The sequence below is a fragment of the Ipomoea nil genome, unplaced genomic scaffold, assembly GCF_001879475.1.
Source record: "Ipomoea nil cultivar Tokyo-kokei standard unplaced genomic scaffold, Asagao_1.1 scaffold1043, whole genome shotgun sequence".
Taxonomy (NCBI): domain Eukaryota; kingdom Viridiplantae; phylum Streptophyta; class Magnoliopsida; order Solanales; family Convolvulaceae; genus Ipomoea; species Ipomoea nil.
The window spans coordinates 3,112,641-3,133,353 of record NW_017617471.1 but is presented as its reverse complement, the minus strand read 5'-3'; the positions used below and the strand labels follow the sequence as shown (position 1 = coordinate 3,133,353).

General features: G+C 33.2%; 1 protein-coding gene and 1 pseudogene across 1 annotated transcript; one reads left to right on the top strand and one right to left on the bottom strand.

Moving 5' to 3' along the window:
• Window positions 1-4,067: 4,067 nt before the first annotated feature.
• LOC109182223 (UPF0481 protein At3g47200-like) lies at window positions 4,068-5,801 on the bottom strand. The gene has a single exon (XM_019332330.1). It carries the CDS (start codon window positions 5,619-5,621, stop codon window positions 4,230-4,232), a length of 1,392 nt encoding a protein of 463 aa, XP_019187875.1. The 5' UTR covers window positions 5,622-5,801; the 3' UTR covers window positions 4,068-4,229.
• Window positions 5,802-14,585: 8,784 nt separating this feature from the next.
• LOC109181139 lies at window positions 14,586-15,526 on the top strand (annotated as a pseudogene).
• The last annotated feature ends 5,187 nt before the right edge of the window (window positions 15,527-20,713 follow it).

The window sequence follows — 20,713 nt, the reverse complement described above, 5'->3', positions numbered from 1 at the left end:
ACATTCATAATCTCATAACAGAAAATTCATAATTTGATCAAACGCGCGCCGTTAACTCCACATCCGCGATTTTTTTTTTTATACCTAAAAACAACGTCGTTTGGTCTTGTGTTCACCATTCACGGTGAACACGTTTCCAGGGCATAATTTGCGATAATTTGGCATACAATAATTTGCCCACTATTGAGGCTACTTAAAACACATACACAATGTAGCAAACTGGAGCCCAATAGTTGGCCTATTCATTTAAGGCCCAAAATAAATAAATAAATAAAATGCCATTAACACCAACAGACAGTTGCTACCTCAGTGAGTAATCAGTAAAAAAAAAAAAAAAAAAAAAAAATGTGTAGTGCATATATGCGCATGTCCATCCATTATCTCTTCAACATTCTTGGTATGGTCACTTATTTTTTAGAATCAAACGTTACGTTATTATATGTGCATGCAATATGATCACAGCAATTATAAAATTATATAACAATATTAACACAACATAAATATACTATTGTTGGTTTTAAGATTTTTTGGGCGCAAGGAGGTTCAACACAACCGTGGTTGGTGGATTCACCTTTCAAACAATTCTATGGACTTGAAAGAATTTAGACACACTGATTTTTTACGTAGAAATCGAAAGGTGAAAACCACTGGCTTTTTTGGGCGGTGCAAAGTCTTGTGCTTTTCTTGTAATGTAGTAAGAATGATAGAAGGGAGAGTGATAGAGTGGTAGATCAGAGTAGATGATCCTCTCTTGTGTATGTGATAGTCTTCTCTTGGAAGAGTGGTGTAGGAAGAATGCTTGGGATTAGAGTCTCCTTAGTGTATGAGAGAGTTCTCCTTTAGGAGAGTGAAGGAGTCTTCTTGGAGATGAAATAATAGTATGTAGTCTTTTAGTGTGTAGGAATGGATTCCCCCTCCTTGTGCTCTTCTTCTCCTTCTTATAGCTAGCCAACCAAATAGTGTCCGTTGGACAATTTAGTAGGGTATTAATTTGGTCATTAGTGGGTTGGTTATAGAAATTAGAAATAAGATAATTAATGGGGCAATAATTTTGGGGGTTAGGATGAGGTAGATAAATAGGGTAGTAAATAGGTTTCATGGGTGATAATGTAAACATAATGGCTAGTCAATTTGAATTTTAGTAGGTAATTTGACCGAGTTTAGGTGGGTCAATCGAGGCTAGGCAATCCAACTGGGTCCAAATACTGGGTATCCATCAACTATATTTGTTCATAACACTCCTTAACTTACAGCACCCAAAAAAAAAAATAAAAAAAAAATCATGTAGCACTCTTAATTTGAAACAAAATAGAAATTACACATGACAAAAAAAAAAGATGAAAATTACATATAATAAGTACATACATACCGTACCAAATTTTTATTATCACTCTAAATTTCAAACCAAATAATACAATTAACATACATATGAACTACATACATACCAAATTTTGTAATTCAATAATCCTGCTCTCGATCGGTTGAAAGAAGTTTGAATCAATGGCGCGGGTTGAAAGCAACATAAGTCTGTGCCAAAGTTAAAAGAAGAAGAAGAGAAGCAGCAAGAAAGATCGAACCCTTTGTATCTTATTCATACTCTCCTGGGGTACCACATCAAACCACTTTCTTCTCCACCCAGGATCCCATTTCTTGAAGACACTGCCATTAATATAATATAATATAATGTTAGAGCGAGCTAGCTAGCTAAGAGGTGAAAGCTAAGGGCAGTGATATATATGATTGGTATCCCAACCAACCAAACCATGCATATATACACCAATTGAAGTCAGTCCTCTTCGCCAGGCGGATATATGTACTATGCACTAATATAATATGCATATACGGAAAACTACTGAGTGCTGAACAATGGCAAATAATCATAAGGAATTAAAATAATTTGTAATTATATATAATGAGTTAATGTAGGCCACAACTATTTTATTTATTTATTTTTCTCAATAAAATCATAGGACATGTTGTCGGAATTGTATTCTCTGTAAATACATTTATAATTTTCATAGCAACGTACTATCGGTAGGTTGCTAGTGGAAATTCAAATAATAAATGTAGTCATTAATTGGTCACACATTAAGCTTCACATCATAAAGAGTTTCATCTACCCAAAGATAATCGTAGTCTATAGACGAGCTAGGGTTTTTGAGTGACATCAATTGTTAATATATTATAAATAGATGTTTAAAAGAGTTAATTTTCATTTTTTTATCATAGATTTATAGGTATCAATTCATTTTTATTCTCTTTTTTTTTTTTTTTTTTTTAAGTAATCTCAGTTTGGTCCTAGTATTTTTGTGACATAATCATTTTGGGTCCTTCATCAACAAAATTGTTTAAATGGCATTAACTCATGTTTAAAATATCATTTATCTCGAGTATAGAGGCTTGTTATAAATCTAATTAATATTTATATTTTCATTTTTGTTGAATTTTTTTTCTTAAAATGGCATTTTTTTAAAAAAAACCACATAACCAAATTTCATTAAAACAAATGTTCCGAGAAAGAAATAGACCAAATAATAGGATCAGGTTGTGAATGTGCCACCCTAGCTAAGACATGAGCAACTGTGTTCACTGATCTCGAAGCATACTGAATAGACACCATATCAAAGTATCGTTGTAGATCCCAACATTCATTCATAATACAACATGCATAGGTAAAGTCTGATAAAAATGTAAATCATGATAACTCAGCTGAACACATAATCTAGATATTTATTTATTGCGCATAAAAAAACTCCTTCATTTTAAGAGGTTGTCCCTACACTACGTTGGTGAAACTCGATCTCGAAGCAATATTCCCAAATTTTATCCTTGTAATAAAGTGAACACATGCAAATGTTAAATTATTGCTTACTTCGTACAAGGAACAAGGTTAATTGTTCCCGGGCCATTCTCTTATAAATGTTATATAGTACTGGATGTGGATGGCTCTAATTTGCCCAATTTATTACGGAGTATAGTTGCTAGACTGGTGAAAAGAAGAGAGTAAAGACCCGTGGCCTACTTTTACAAGTCTTCCATGTACTGTGCATTATATTATATTAATGCATATATGGAAAACTACACAGTGGTGAGCAATAGCAAAGAATTATTTGTGTAAAAGTATAACACTAACAAAACTTTTTTAGTTTAGTTTTTACTACATACTTTGATTAATTTTAAAAAAATTAAAAATTTTGAATTGCAATTTTATTCATTTCTTTTTGTTGTTTTGCTCCAATAAAATCATGACGTATGATTAGAATTTTATTGGAGTAGACTTGTACGTTTCCTATACATAAATGTGAAAACAAATGGTAGGTCATGGGTGAAAATTACAAATCAAATAAATGCACATAGTACCTTCACATCATAAAGAGTTTCATCTAGACATAAATCTAGTTTCACATAGTAAAATGTTTTTTCTTTTTTGAAAAGTTTAATTTTAATGTAAATATTTTGATGTATTATTTAAAAAATTTTGAGAAATATTTTCCACCAAAATAGATCATTTTTTCTTTGAATGGAATGAGTATTTTTCATTGACGTCATTCTAAAAAAATCCTTAAAAAAAGGAAAACCAATCAAGTAAATAAATTTGAATGTATTTACCAGCCAGTCCACTTAGCACAAAGATCCTAACTAGCGTCATAAGACAGAGTTTACCCATTGTATATAAAGAATACCAAACATTATTTCTTTGAGAGTAAAAAGGGGTATGAAAACATTGTCCCTTAACGCCAATAGACGGTTCACAGTTGCTACTTAGAGAGTATCAGTAATAAATAAATAAATAAATAAATAAATAAATATGGTGTAGTGTATATATATGCATGTGTGTCCATCCAGTATCTCTTCAACACTACATACTCTAGGTATATGATCACTTATTGATGAGAGTTAAACGTCATATATGCATGCAAATATGCAATATGAAAACAACAATTATAGAACTATATAATATTAACACAACATAACTTCTTTAATTTGTTCATAAATTTAATACTTCTTAACTTGCACCACACAAAAAAAAAAACATGTAACACTTTTAATTTCAAACAAAATAGAAATTACACATAACTAAAAAAGAAAAATTATATATAATAAGTACGTACAGCTGTACCAAATTTTTATCACTCTAAAGTCTAAATACCAAACCAAATAACAAATAATACAACATATAGATGGACAACATACCAAATTTTGTAATTCAATTCCGATCCCTACCAATATCAATCTTTCTTGCTCGGATTGAAGGCAACATAAGTTTGTGCAGAAGTTAAGAGAAGAAGAAGAAAAGCGGAGAGTAAAGCGATGATGGACCAAGGGCTTATAAGATAAGTATATACAAATTCTGCCATCCACGTCTTTGCTCTGCTATCATAGTGCTTTTGAAGTTTCTGCTTCACCTCGGAAAAAATGTCGGGATTGTCAATTCCATGAGTGTTTAGCCCTTTGAACAACTTCACTACTTCCATGTCGTCTCCAAGAGTATTAGATATGATGCGCTTTTCTCGCAACTCTTTCACATCATTGGGACAAACAATCAGCGATTTCATGAAATTTATGTAAGAAGTTACCTCCAGGCAAGTCCTGTTGTTGGGACACAACTCATAAGCTATCATGTTGCTGAGAAAAACTCTACTCGATGAGGAAGCATACCAAATAGGAAGCTTTAGTTTTGCAAACACATAGTAAGACTCAAACTTGATGCTCATCACGGAATAAATATTATCACTATGGCCAAAACGAATTCCCTTTGACTTTAGATCCATGACTGAACGGAATATGTAACTATACTTCTCAAATGCCTCTTTTTGCAACACTATTAGTGTGTTATTAGTTCTAATTGGCCTGAGTTTTTGCCACCTACCTGCAGATTTGTTGGAGGATGAAAGCATTTCACATTTGCCCACCATATGCATGTGGAAAGCTTCTAATAGATGAAGTGGCTTTTCATGATCTCTTCTATCTTCATCCACCCTATACTTCTCAGCAAAAAGACTTGTTTGGCAATGATTTACAAGCAGATATTTCCAGGAAACCCTACCGGTGGTTGTAGTACTAAAGCTACCAAATCTAGCATTAAACAAGAACTCAACAATCCATAGGGGGATCTGGTTTTCAAGCAAAAAAGTGTCAAGTTGTAAGAAGAAATCACCTGAATACCCAATCTGATCAGACAACTGAACGGTAGTGAGGTTCCAGAAATCCTTAAAACCATGCATCGTTGATAGTATATAGAACAGTAGGAAACAAGAATCCAGAAGCATCATTTCTGCAAACTGGGAATCATCAAATTCATCTGTGGCCCCTTCAACATAACACCTCCTGGCCTCATCCACTACCTCCAACACTTTTTTCCTGTAGAAATTAGCATCCTTGGGACTACCGAAAATAAAGTTATCAAAGACTTTGTGCTTGAATCTCTGGAGGGGCTGCAACTCCGGCTTGCCGTGGTGGTATGGCCCTAGCGAAATCACTTTTGGATCGTAGTCGCCATTGCTGTTGGAACCCCGCAAGAAAGATGGAATCCTTTGTATCTTATTCACACTCTCTTGGGGTACCAACATCACAACACTTTCTCCTCCACCCAGGAACTCATTTCTTGAACACAATGCCATTAATATTGTTAGAGCGAGCTAAGAAGTGAAAGCTAAGGGCAGTGGTATTATCCCAACCAACCAAACCATGCATATATACACCAATTGAAGTCGGTCGTCTTCTCCTGATAATCGGGTGAGAACCATAGCTGAAAAGCTGTGGACAAATCTAAACTAAACACGTACCTAAGGAAAAATAGACTGACCATAGACTAAATTGTTTATAATTAATTGTCTCAAATTGAGAAGATGACTAATAAATCACTCTCACCTTAACCTCTACATCATAAAGAGTTTCATCTACCCAAAGATAATTGTTGGCCACTTGGCCAGGAAACAAAGCAATAAATATAATATCTCATTGTAGTGGTTGTGGTTTAAGATTGTATCTTGCTCCAAGGGTCACGCTAGCTACTTGCTCATAAGTCATAAGTCATGGTCAACCAAACAACAAAGCCAAAAATGTCTAATTCTTGTTTCGGATTCTATCTTGCTCCATGGGTCACGCCAGGCCACTTGCCCAGAACGAAGGGTGTTTTATTCAAGTAATATTATATTTAATTCAGAAATTAAATTTTTGTAGGATGGTATGCTTGGGGAATCATATTTATATACTTCACTGGTAAATTAAAATAAAATTTTATCATGTATAAAATGATATTTACGATATCATTATATACATATATATGACATCGGGAATTTTTTCTAATTGACTGAAACTATTAATAAATTTAGCCATTCAGTTCGCCCACAAGGTACTTGACATGTTGACATGTTTTAACTAATCCAAAACAAAAATTTACTCTGTTTTTTTTTTTTTTTTAGATTAGGTCAGGCCGAACAATAATTTTTATTGTTTGGTCTAGCTAGCATGACTCATATTTAAAGTAGCATCACTCCAAATATTAAACCAAATAACAATTACTACAACATATAGAGGGCGAGGCTAATTTAATTTGTTTATTCAATTACTTGCGAATTAGAGCAACACAGCTCTGTTCAACAGTTAGTCTCCGTTTGGAAAGCATAAAAGTAACTTCTGAAAAATGAATTATTTTATCATAAAATATTTTTCTTTCTGGTTTTTGGCTGCACAAATAAAAACTGTCTTTTTGTATTTGGTTCATTTTTCAGAAAAATAAACAGGAAAATAAATAGAATTGTATATTTCAACATTTTAATTATTTAATACTTTTGATAAAATCCTTTTGTGAATAGTGCTTATTAAGCCTTGTGAATGTTTCTATATATAATTTTATATATATATATATATATATATATATATATATATATATATATATATATATATATATATATATATAATATTATTTTTTATTGTAGCTACTAAATTATTATTTAATTTACTAAGAGTAAAATAGAGTACTAATTATGCTAATTTTGATTGGGATGTGGTTCGAACCTAAGACTTTTTTTATTGAAATCAATGAGTAAGTTAATAGTGAACTAAATTAATGGAAAAGATAATATTTAACGGAATAGTTAACGGATAATCATATTCATTAATGATAAATTATGAAATCTTAAGAAAAAATTAAAATCTGATCAATCTGAACCATTCATTTGATTAAAAAATTTGACCGTCATTTTTTTTTACCCATTATAGGCCTAACTCTCTTGGGCTCTTATTAGTATAGTAGACAGGAAATATGTATGCCCTGGATATTGTGGACACGAGCCCAAAACGACGTCGTTTTTAGGGAAAACGCGTCATTTAAGTTATAAAAAAACTATTGACGCGTGTCTGGCCGTTAATGGCGTTATTCTTTTGTGGGATTATGAATGTACAGTTATGACGTTATGAATGTACAGTTATGTAATTATGAATATACAGTTATGTAATTATGAATGTACAGTTATGAAATTATGAAATTATGAAATTATGAACATATAGTGATAAAATTATGAACATGGAGCTCTAAAATTGTTAACATAGAGCTTCGAAAATTATGAATGTACAGTTATGGAGTTATGAATGTACAGTTATGAAGTTATGAATGTACAATTATGGGATTATGTATGTACAGTTATGGAATTATGAACACAGAGCTCTGACATTATGAACATAAAGCTCTAAAATTGTGAACATAGAGCTTCAAAAATTATGAATGTACAGTTATGGAGTTATGAATGTACAGTTATGGGATTATGAATGTACAGTTATGGAATTATGAATGTACAGTATTGAATTATGAACACAGAGCTCTGACATTATGAACTTACAATTATGAACATATAGTGATAAAATTATGAACATAGAGCTCTAAAATTATGAACATAGAGCTTCAAAAATTATGAATTTACAGTTATTGAATTATGAATGTACAGTTACGGCATTATGAATGTACAGTTATAGAATTATAAATGTACAGTTATGAAATTATGAACACAGAACTCTGACATTATGAACTTACAATTATGAACATATAGTGATAAAATTATGAACATATGCTCCTATAACGAAGCGGTCTGAAATTATATAATAATAATAAAATAAAAAATAAAAAGTGAAAGCTAACGGTGCCACTAACGGCAGCGTTTCCGTGTCCACACTGTAGTGTGAACACAGGTCCATAGCATAAAGATTGATGCTCCGTGCTACTGGCCTTTTTGTACTAAGCCCATAATCGAATCTGACTCCTCGCATGGTCAACAATTATGCCATGGATCCGGTCCACCTTACAAGGTGGATCCAGATCAAAATATACAATTTATTTACATATAACTCTATAATTATAAACATATATTTATAAAATTATGAATCTACAGTATAAAAATTATGAATTTAAACCTGTATGTATCATGCCATGGTGCACACAGTTGCACGACATAATTTGCCCCTATAATACAATACAATCGAGCTTGCGATAAACTAAAACTGAACATATATTTTAATGGTCCATCTTATTGAGTATTGACCATATCTACAGTATATCTACAGCATTAAACAAGCAAAAAAGTGTCAAGTTGTAAGAAGAAACCACCTGAATACCCAATCTGATCAAACATCTGAAAGGTAGTGAGGTACCAGAACTCCTCAAAACCATCCATCGTTGATAGTATATAGAATAGTAAGAAACAAGAATCCAGAAGCATCATTTCTGCAAACTGGGAATCATCAAATTCATCTGTGGCCCCTTCAACATAACACCTCCTGGCCTCATCCACTACCTCCAACACTTTTTTCCTGTAGAAATTAGCATCCTTGGGACTGCCGAAAATGAAGTTATCAAACACCTTGTGCTTGAATCTCTGGAGGGGCTGCAACTCCGGCTTGCCGTGGTGGTATGGCCCTAGCGAAATCACTTTAGGATCGTAGTCGCCATTGGTGTTGGAACCCCGCAAGAAAGATGGAATCCTTTGTATCTTATTCACACTCTCTTGGGGTACCAAAATCACAACACTTTCTTCTCCACCCAGGAACTCATTTCTTGAACACAATGCCATTAATAATATTGTTAGAGCGAGCTAAGAAGTGAAAGCTAATAAGGGCAGTGGTATCCCAACCAACCAAACCCTGCATTGCACGCATATATACACCAATTGATCGAAGTCAGTCGTCTTCTCCAGACGCGTATATATATATATATATATATATATATATATATATATATAGTCTCAAATTGAGAAGCTAAGATGGCTAATAAGTCACTATCAGAAAGAATTAAACTTAGAACTTTATAATTACACAATCTGTCCAACTCTGCTGAAATTATATACTCCATTCATAAATACTCTGAATATCAATAATATGGATCCAATTTAGCAAAAATTAACCACTTGAAAAGAGAGTAAAGAGCTGTATGTGGCCTACTTTTACAAGTCTTCCATGTACTATATATGCAAATACGAAAAACTAACGAGTGGTGAGCAATGTTTAGGTTCAGTGCATCTCTTTCATTCTTTCCAAACCCTAAGGGCCTCACACACCTTGACCCAACAGAGCATCTGAGAGGATGTAAATCATGTTAATTCAATTGAACATGAACCACAGATCTTTGCTTACTGCACACAAGGAGTCTCCTCACTTTGAAATGTTGCTTCCTGGTGAGACGCGATCCTGGTCATTATATTTTTTCCAACTTTTCCCTCTATAACTAATTCAGCAACCCATGCGGGCCAGTACATCTCTTTCATTGTTGGCCAGGAAACAAACAAAGCAATAAATGTGTCATTATTGTGGTTTAAGATTCTATCTTGCTCCAAGGGTCACGCTACTTGCTCCAAGGGTCACGTTACTTGCTCATAAGTCATAAGTCATGGTCAACCAAACAACAAAGCCAATTCTCGTTTCGGGCTCTATCTTGCCGACACTTATGCGATGAATTCGGGTCTACCTTATAAGGTGAAATCAGATCAAAATACACAATTTACATACTAAATGTTCATAATTCAAATTGTGAACATTTAGTATATCAAATTGTGAACATTCAGTATGTAACTTGTAAACATTCAATATATAAAGTGTATATTTTGAGACCCGAATCCACTGTGCGAAGTGGATCCGAGTCCACATAATAATTTGACCTATCTTGCTCCATGGGTCACTCCAGGACTTGAAATCGGCATAGCTCTGTTCAAAAGTTAATAGAAGAAGAACACAAGCAACAAGCCAACAAGTACGTGATAATACTCCATGGACTACGGAAGGTGAGATTTAAAATTTTGATTCTGGGCCTCACTCTTGGCAGGATTTGAAATCGCATTTTGGATTAATTGAACAATCGTTATGCCTTGGACCCGTGTCCAGCATGCTTGCTGGACACGGGTAACAGTGCCGTTAGGCACTGTTATCTCCTTTTTTTTTTTTTTTTTTAATTTCAGATCACTTTGTTATAGAAGTATATGTTCATAATTTTATTACTATATGTTAATAACTATACATTCATAACTCCATAACTGTACGTTCATAACTCTATAACTGTACATTCATAACTCTATAATTGTACATTCATAACGTCATAACTGTACATTCATAACTCCATAATTGTACATTCATAATTTCCGAAGCTCTATGTTCACAATTTTAGAGCTCTATGTTCATAATTTTATCACTATATGTTCATAATTGTAAGTTCATAATGTTAGAGCTCTTTGTTCATAATTCGATCAATAACTGTACATTCATAATTCCATAACTGTAGATTCATAATCTCATAACTGTAGATTCATAACTCCATAACTGTAGATTCATAACTCTATAACTGTACATTCATAATCTTCGAAGCTCTATATTCACAATTTTAAAGCTCCATGGTCATAATTTTATCACTATATATGTTCATAATTGTAAGTTCATAATGTTAGAGCTCTGTGTTCATAATTTCATAATTGCATAACTGTACATTCATAATCAAAAAAAAAAATAACACCGTTAACGCCGTTAACGGCAAAACACACGCGAAATTTTTTTTTTTTAACTAAATGACGCGTTTTTTTTTAAAAACGACGTCGTTTTGGGTCCGTGTCTACAATTCAATGTGGACACGGGTCCAGAGCATAATTTGCCTTAATTGAAGGTGTGGGCTTCCTATGCTTTTATTAGTCAAAGTTGTTTGAATTTGTTTTGGACTTAGTTTTTCTGGATTATTGGGCTGCATTCGTTGGGTCCCTTGGAGAATTTAAATTTTGGGCTTTTAAAATTCTAATTTAGCTTAGCAATTTTGCCTAGGCCGTTTGCCAAAAATATATAAAGAATTTGCTCGATCTACTGCTACTGGTAACAACAAAATGTGAAGACAAATGAAAATTTATGACCAGAAATAGGAATCTTCCTAAGCCACCACCACCAACAAAGAAGTTAACATAGAGAATTAGGAGCTGCAAGTGTTTTCGTGCACGATATGCTTAATACAATGTTTTCTTCACCACATGCCAATGATTGATTTCCACTATTTACTAATTCATTGCTCAAAGGCTCAACGCCCTTTCCTCCAAGGTTTCGCCAAACTTGCCGTTCGTTAAGTTGGTCTGCTAAGGGCGATGAAACTGATTGCGGAGACTCAAAATCAGATGAAATTGATTCCACGCCATATTTTAGAGGATGTAGAGCAAAGTACTGATAACATGTTGAACAGTAACAAGTTTGCCCCACAAATTTGTTTGTCGGCTTTTAACTTGTGAAGAACAGTAACAAGTTTGCCCCACAAGTTTGTCTGCATGCCTTTAGCTCGTGAAGAACAGTAACGAAGAGTAATAAGAGCAAGAAGAATAAGAATAAATAAGAATACAGAAAGAGAAAAGTAATTCTTGTAATTCTTATAATATCATCATCCACCATTGTACAACATTATAATGGTATATATAATCTCTATCATACTCGCATGGGTAGCTCAATTGGTTATAGAGGTGAAACTTTGGAAGAATGACCAGGGATCGAGTTTTACCAGCGGCAGTGTGGGAGCAACCTCTCAAAGTGAGGGGGGCTCCTTGTGCGCAGTGAGCACCGGTCTAGCCTCTATGGTTCATGTTCAGTTGAGTCACCATGAACTCTCGACACGTCAAGCCCCCCGCTTATGCTCCTTTTTAGCTGAGTTTTCACTCATTTCTACTCGATTTTGAACTCCATTCGAACCCTAACTATTTTCTACTCTTTCCTTTCATATTTTAGTGTCAGATTAGGTGTAGATTTAGGTTCTTTACCATATTTCAAGCTTGTAATCTTTGATTTGAAGCTTGGATTCCAAGATTTACCATCCATTTCTTTAGTGAAGTTCTTTTCCTCTTTTATCTCTTTATCTTGCAATGTTTATACTTTACACTTGTGTTTTTGTGTTCTTTATGCTATTTAATCATAAGTAGTTAGTTTATGGACTTGAGTTAGGGTTGTATTATATATCTTGATGCTTGATTTGTGATTATTGCATAAAGGGGTTTTTTGTCTACCTAGGGTTCTTGAGTTTATGAAGGATTTGTGTTTGTATTTTGTTAATGCTTGGTGTACAACATTCCTCGCTGATTGTTTGTCCCAATGACGTAAAAGAGTTGCGAGAAAAGCGCATCATATCTAATACTCTTGGAGACGACATGGAAGTGGTGAAGTTGTTCAAAGGGCTAAACACTCATGGAATTGACAATCCCGACATTTTTTCCGAGGTGAAGCAGAAAATTCAAAAGCACTATGATAGCAGAGCAAAGACGTGGATGGCAGAATTTGTGTATACTTATCTTATAAGTCCGTGGTCCATCATCGCTTTACTCTCGGCTTTTCTTCTTCTTCTCTTAACTTCTGCACAAACTTATGTTGCCTTCAACCCGAGCAAGAAAGATTGATATCGGTAAGGAATTGAGAATTACAAAATTTGGTATGTTGTATTATTTGTTATTTGGTTTGGTATTTAGACTTAAAGAGTGATAAAATTTTGGTACAACTGTACGTACTTATTAAGTTATTATATATAATTTTCATCTTTTTTAGTTATGTGTAATTTCTCTTTTGTTTGAAATTAAAAGTGTTACATGTTTTTTGTGTGGTGCAAGTTAAGGAGTATTAAATTTATGAACACAGAAGTTATGTTGTGTTAATATTATATAGTTTTATAATTGTTGTTTTCATATTGCATGCATATATGATGTTTAACTCTCATCAATAAGTCAGAGTAGTGTTGAAGAGATACTGGATGGACACATATGCATATATATACACTACACCTTATTTATTTATGAGGAAATTTCAATTTTGGTCATATGACTATAGGGGTCTTGTTAATTTTAGTCCCTAACTTTCAAAAGTATCAATTAAGTACTTTAATTATGTAATTTTTGTCAATTTTGGTCACTCCGGCCAAATTATCTGTCAAATTTCGCCGAAAAATTTTAATAATTAAAATAATGAGGATATTTTGATCATTTCACGCCTCTTTTTTTCTTTTCCGGCGAGTCCATCCCTTTCGCTTCCGTTTCCGGCATTCTTTCTCCTTGTAAACCCTATCTTTAATATCATCAAGCATCCTTTCCCCATCATCTTAGTTCATTGCATTCGCCAGAAATGGGAGAGGAAGGGATGGACTCGCCTGTGAAGAAGAAAAGAGACGTGATATGATCAAAATACCCTCATTATTTTAACAATTAAAATTTTTCGGCGGAATTTGGCCGGCAATTTGACCGAAGTGACCAAAATTGACAAAAATTGTATAGTTAAAATACCAAATTCACACTTTTAAAAATCAAGGACTAAAATTAACAAGACTCCTATAGTCATAGGACCAAAATTGAAATTTCTTCTTTATTTATTTATTTATTTTACTGATACTCTCTACTTCTCTAGGTAGCAACCGTCTATTGGCATTTGGCGTTAAGGGACAATGTTTTCATACCCCTTTTTACTCTCAAAGAAATAATGTTTGGACCATTTATTCTTTATATACATTAGATAAACTCTGTCTTATAACGCTAGTTAGGACCCTTGTGCTAAGTGGACTGGCTGGTAAATACATTCAAATTTATTTACTTGATTGGTTTTCTTTTTTTTAAGAATTTTTTAGAATGACGTCAATGAAAAATACTCATTTCGATCCGTTCAAAGAAACAATGATCCATTTTAATTTGATGGAAAATATTTCTCAAAAATTTTTACTTGGAAGACATTTTTTAAATTTTTATATCACACTTAATTCTCTCTGAGTGATGCAAAATTAGTCAACAGTTGACTTGTCTTTTATCTGGTTATTATATGAATTTAACTTTGACTAGTTCGACTAATATATGAATTTGGTTATGCCTGACCAAACAACAAAATTTTGGCCGGACTGGGACATAACCTAAAACATTTTAAAATAGAGAAAATGGTCAAATAAACCCTTTAACTTTTGATGAAAAAGCAATTAGGCCCTCAAACATTAAAAATGTTCAATTATACACTTGAACTTTTTAAAATTGTACAATTAGACCTAATTCACAGGTAATCAACAAGTTATCAGGTTAAAAAAAATTAAATATATATGTCTTTTTTATTTTTATTTATTTTGACCGGCGGACGACATTCGTCGCCACCTTCTGGCCGCGACGGCTAAGCTCCTGCAGTCTACTTCCATTGAAAAGGTTCGGTTGTACGGAGCGTACCCGGCGATGATAAAAGCGAATACGGACATTGGGATCATGATCGGAGTGGCTAATGGTGATATTCCGGTGATGGCCGCCGACCCTGGCTTTGCCAAGAGTTGGATAGGTGCCAACGTTCTTGCCTTCTACCCGGCCAGCAAGATCACAACCATCAACGTTGCGAATGAGATTCTGTACTCCGGCGACCGGAACCTGATCACGCAGCTCTTGCCGGCGATGTAGAATCTCCAGAAAGCACTTAATTCTGCCTCCGTCGGAGGGAAAATCAAGGTTTCGACAGTCCACAGGATGTCTATGCTGGTATCCTCGGAGCCACCGTCGTCCGGGAGATTCGATCCGGCCATAATGAACTCCCTGAAAGATTTGCTCAGCTTCATTGACGCCACCGGCGCTCCTTGATCAACCCTTACCCGTTTTTCGCATTCCAGAGTGACCCCTGGCCGGAAACGCTCTTTTGTCTGTTTCAACCAAACGCCGACTCAAAGATGACGTACATGAACATGTTCGACGCGCAATTGGACGCCGTTAGGTCGACGTGAAACGCGATGGGGTTCAAGGGAGTGGAGATTGCGATGGCAGAAACGGGGTGGCCGTACAATGGAGACAGCAACGAGGTTGGTCCCAGCGTTGACAACGCCAAGGCCTACGTTGGCAACCTGGTTTCTCACCTGAGGTCCATGGTCGGAACTCCATTGATGCCGGGAAAATCAGTGGACACTTATCTGTTCGCACTGTACGACGAGGATCTGAAGCCTAGACTAACTTCCGAGAGATCCTTCTGTCTCTATAACACCGATTGGAAGGAGGCTGCAAAGGTCCCCGCCGGCCAAAAAAAAAATAAAATTTAAATATATTTTTTTAAATATTTTACAGGTAACTTGTTGGTTACCTGTAAATTTTTGCACAATTTTAAAAAGTTCAAGTGTGTAGTTATTATTATTATTATTATTATTATTATTATTATTATTATTATTATTTAAATTTTAAATAAAATTAAACGGTATTTCCAATCAGTTTTTAACCGAATTGTTCGGTATGGTTAATTACTTTAATGTTCGGTACGGTTTAGTTCGGGAAAATCGAACCAAATTGCCCACACCTAAAGTTAATTACTGAAATGATCCCTTGACTATAGAAAAATTATTAATTTGGTCCCAAGTTAACGGAAGTAACGGTAAAACTAACGGAAGACCAAATGGGTCAAAAATTTTAAAATTGAGAACGTAATTGGTCCAAAAAAAAAAAAAATTTTATGACCAAATTGATAATTTTACTATAGTCAAAGGGCCGTTTTGATAATTAACTCAAAATTATTTATTCCAAGATAAAACTACTCTTTATGATGTAAAGGTATAATCAATTAATGACCAACAACCTACCAATTGATTTTGCATTTATTTTCACCAACAACCTACCAATAGTTTGCACATAAGGAGCCTCTTACTTTAAGATGTTACTCCTACACTGTAGTTGGTGAGACTCAATCCTGAATCATTGTTCCTAAACTTTACCCATGTAACAAACTAGCCTTATTTGAGTTGCACAATTTATCTAAAAAATTACAACCTAACATTATTTTTTTTAAACATAATACATCAAACTATTTACTTTATTCAACTATAGATTTAAAATTAAACTTTTCAACCAAAAAAAAAAAAACATTTTACTATGTGAAACTAGATTTATGTCTAGATGAAACTCTTTATGATGAGAAGGTACTATGTTTTCACATTTATGTATAGGAAACTTACAAGTCTACTCCAATAAAATTCTAATCATACGTCATGATTTTATTGGAGCAAAACAACAAAAAGAAATGAATAAAATTGCAATTCATTTTTTTTTAAAATTCAATTAATCAAAGTATGTAGTAAAAACTAAACTAAAAAAAGTTTTGTTAAGGCATCCTCAAATCTTTTTGTTGACCGTTGCAAACGGCGCAACAGCCAGCGAGCCACTTTCAATCTTTCGCCTTTTATATATATATATATATATATATATATATATATATATATATATATATAACACTTTGGGGGTGTTACATGAGAAAAGTTTTTCCAAAATATAACACCCCCATTTGACCTTATTTGGTTATTGACGGATCTGCATGTTATGTGCAGCTTTTCAAATTGGTGTTTTGGACTTTTTGTGCCCAAAACACCCTTAATTCTATATTTTTTTTTAATTTTTTAATTTTTTAATTTTAACATAAGCCTCAGGCTTCTAAATAAAGAAGCATGGGGCTTCTTTTTTCCAGCCCATCCGATGTGGGCATCGGATGGGCTGGAATGAATAAGGGGCGTTGAGCTCACCTTTTAATGGGGAGCTCAACGCCTCCATTTACTTTACATTTCGATGTGGGATCAAAGTTTGTTTGTTTGTTTGTTTTCTTTTGTTTAATTTTTAATTTTTAATTTTTAATTTTATTATTATTATTATTATTATTATTATTATTATCATTATTATTATTATTATTATTACATCAGCTTGTTTATTATTATTATTATTATTATTATTATTATTATTATTATTATTATTATTATTATTATTATTATTATTATAACCGCTAATCTAAACAGTTAATTTTATCAAACGTTTTTTTACAAACCGTCAATACAATTCGATGGTCAAACCCGCTAATACAATCTGCTATTTGATAACCGCTAATACAATACACTACCGCTAACCGCTGATAACCAAACAAACCCAAAATCTCCTTAGGCAACATTTTCCTGTTCCAAAAGCTTCTTAAAATCTCCCTTTTGGGGATGCCCTTAGGGGGCGTTTGGTTCACGGAATGTTAGATTACCTTAGAAAATGTTATATTGCTAGGAATGTTAGATTACTGAGAATGTTAAATTACTGTGTTTGGTTAAAAACTAAGATATGTAAATAAGACAACATTAATAAGATAAATTGATTAAAAAATACAAAGCCCAATATTAGTAATAAGACAAGGGAATATGAGATTACCTAAGAAATTGGAGGGTATCTCACATTCTCTTCCAATAGCTAAAAACTTAAATGCGGAGGTTATCTGACATTCCCTGAAAAAGTTACATAACTTGAACCAAACATGAGAATCTTATATTACCAAGCGAATATAACCTTGGTTATCTTATATAATCTGAACCAAACGTTCTCTTAGTGTTATATTTCTACACGAATAATTCTTTGCTATTGCTCACCACTGTGTAGTTTTCCATATATGCATTAATATAATACAATGCATAGTACATGGAAGACTTGTAAAAGTAGCTAGGCCACGGGTCTTTACTCTCTTCTTTTCACCAGTCTAGCAACTGTACTCCGTAATAAATTGGGCAAATTAAAGCCATCCGCATCCAGTACTATATAACATTTATAAGAGAATGACCCGGGAACAATGACCCTTTGTTCCTTGTACGAAGTAAGCAATGGTTTAACATCTGCATGTATTTAGTTGATTATAAAGGTAAAGTTTAAAAATAATGACTCGAGATCGAGTCTCACCAGTGGTAGTGTGGGAGCAACCTTTGAAGGAATTTCTTTATGCGCAGTAAGTAAATATCTAGCCTTTGTGTTCAACTGAATTACCATAATTTACATTCTCTCAAATCCTCTGTGAGGCCAGGACGTGGAGGACTATCGGGGTTGGGATTCTACTTTTTGGAAACAACATTTATAAGAGAATGGCAATTAAAGTTAGTGTTCTATCCCTAGCTACCATCCAAATTTGAAGATTTTCTTTGAGAGACTGCATCGTCTGCATGGCTGCGCTAATAACTTAATTAGGAAAAATTTTATGCCGTAATTGAGTATTTAGTGATGTCATAAAATATTATATATATACTTGATAAAAATTATTATTATCACAATTATTCGAAAATAATAATAAATTTTCAAAAAATTCTAATCCACAAATCAACAGAAAATCAAAGGGAATGGGAGCATTGAAGCATCAATTTCTCATTCTATTGAAGAACAAAGACTTTCTCAACCTCAATTTGTTGAAACACAAAGAGTCAATAACCTACCACCTCTCACATGGGGAGCAACTTGGTGCGAGACCACACGCTCATTGGCAAAAATAGTAGTTTTGATGTTTCAAAAAATCACAAAACATTCTACCCAACCCAAGAAGGTATTTATAGCATAAATAGAATTCATTAATTAACATAACTAATAAAACTGGAAATTTAAAATTGGGAGTTAATATTACAAAACTAATTAAAATTATCTCAACAATTTCTAGCATACGTTGGAAATACATTAGAATTTCCCTTAATTAATTAATATAGCTCACGGAGGACCGTAGACCCTTGTCTATATATTAAAGACCTTAAACCTGTTAGGAATAAAGAAAGTAGACCTTTTACTATTCAGATTCTAATTAGGAATCCTATATATATATATATATATATATATATATATATATATATATATATATATATATATATATATATATATATATAAGGGATCATGTGCGAGAGGAGGCTTCCCGTGCGGTTGTGCGGTTGGACTCACATTAAGCATTAAACTGACGCACTTTAAGTACACAACACACACACATTAAGCACACAAATAAAATACCTTCAGAACACAAACTCACGCACCTTAAGCACAAAACTCACGCATCTTAAGCATAACCCTCACGCACCTTAAGCACAAAACGCACGCACCTTAAGCACAAAAACACACGCATCTTAAGTTTCAACAACTACTCACATTAAGCACAAACTCACGCACCTTAAGCACAAGATCACTCACACACCTTAAGTACAAAACTCATGTACCTTAAGCACAAAACTCATGCACCTTAAGTTTCAACAACTACTCACATTAAGTACACACTCACGCACCTTAAGTACAAGCCTCATGCACCTTAAGTACAAAACTCACACACATTACTCACCAAACAACCGCACAAGAAACATGCACCTGCACTGAAACTTATTTATATATATATATATATATATATATATATATATATATATATATATATATATATATATATTGCAAATCCACATCCATTTTCTAATGTGGGAAAAAGTCTAATTACATACATTTCCAACTCAAATGGTACACTTTGAGAATCAATTTCTCATTTACATATATTATCTAATTTAAACATAAATATAATGTATCAAATTAAACATATCACTTAGGAGAATCCAAATCTACTTTGACCGTACCCAACTCAAATTGAAAATGAACTCCATTGAAAATTATACAACAAAATGATGACTTTAAATGCCATATTAAAAAAAAAAAAAATCAACAACAACAACAAAATGAATATATAAATATTAAATTAGATTTATAACCAGCCTCTATACTTGAGATAAATGATATTTTAAACATGAGTTAATTCCATTTCTGGTCCTAGATTTATAGGTGTCAGCCTACTTTTAGTATTTTTTTTTTTTCAAAACATCTCCCTTTGATCTTAGCTAGTATTATTGTAGCATAATCATTTTTTGTCCTCCATCAACAAAATAGTTTAAATGACATTAAATACAAGATCATTTTTGTCTATTTAGTTCTAAGTGTTAATTCCTTTTTTGTCCTAGATTTATATGTGTAATTTTACTTTTAGTACGTCCTTTTTTGGAACATCCTCATTGGTCCTAGCTTAGCATTATTATGGAATGACCAATTTTGGTGATCCGTCAACAAATATGTTTAAATGACATTAAAAATGTCGTTATTAACCACTCAAAATCTTCATTTTTTTTCTTGGTAATAGAACAATACAAAGAACATCTTCAAAAACTTATATACACTAATTATACATTCATTGATAGCATAAATAATCCATAATTCATTCATAGCATAATGGAGCAAAAAACGGTTACCATCCAATACATAAGTCTACTGCAAAATCCCAAAAAAAAAAAAAAAGTGCAATTAAAAAATCATAAGTCTACTTCATGATAAACTTTAAGTGTAGTGCATAAGTCTACTTTATAAAAAATCCACAAGACCTCCGAAGCCCCCTAACAATAAACTGATTTAAAATGTTTTTAAAATAGAATTATGAATTATTTTGAAGT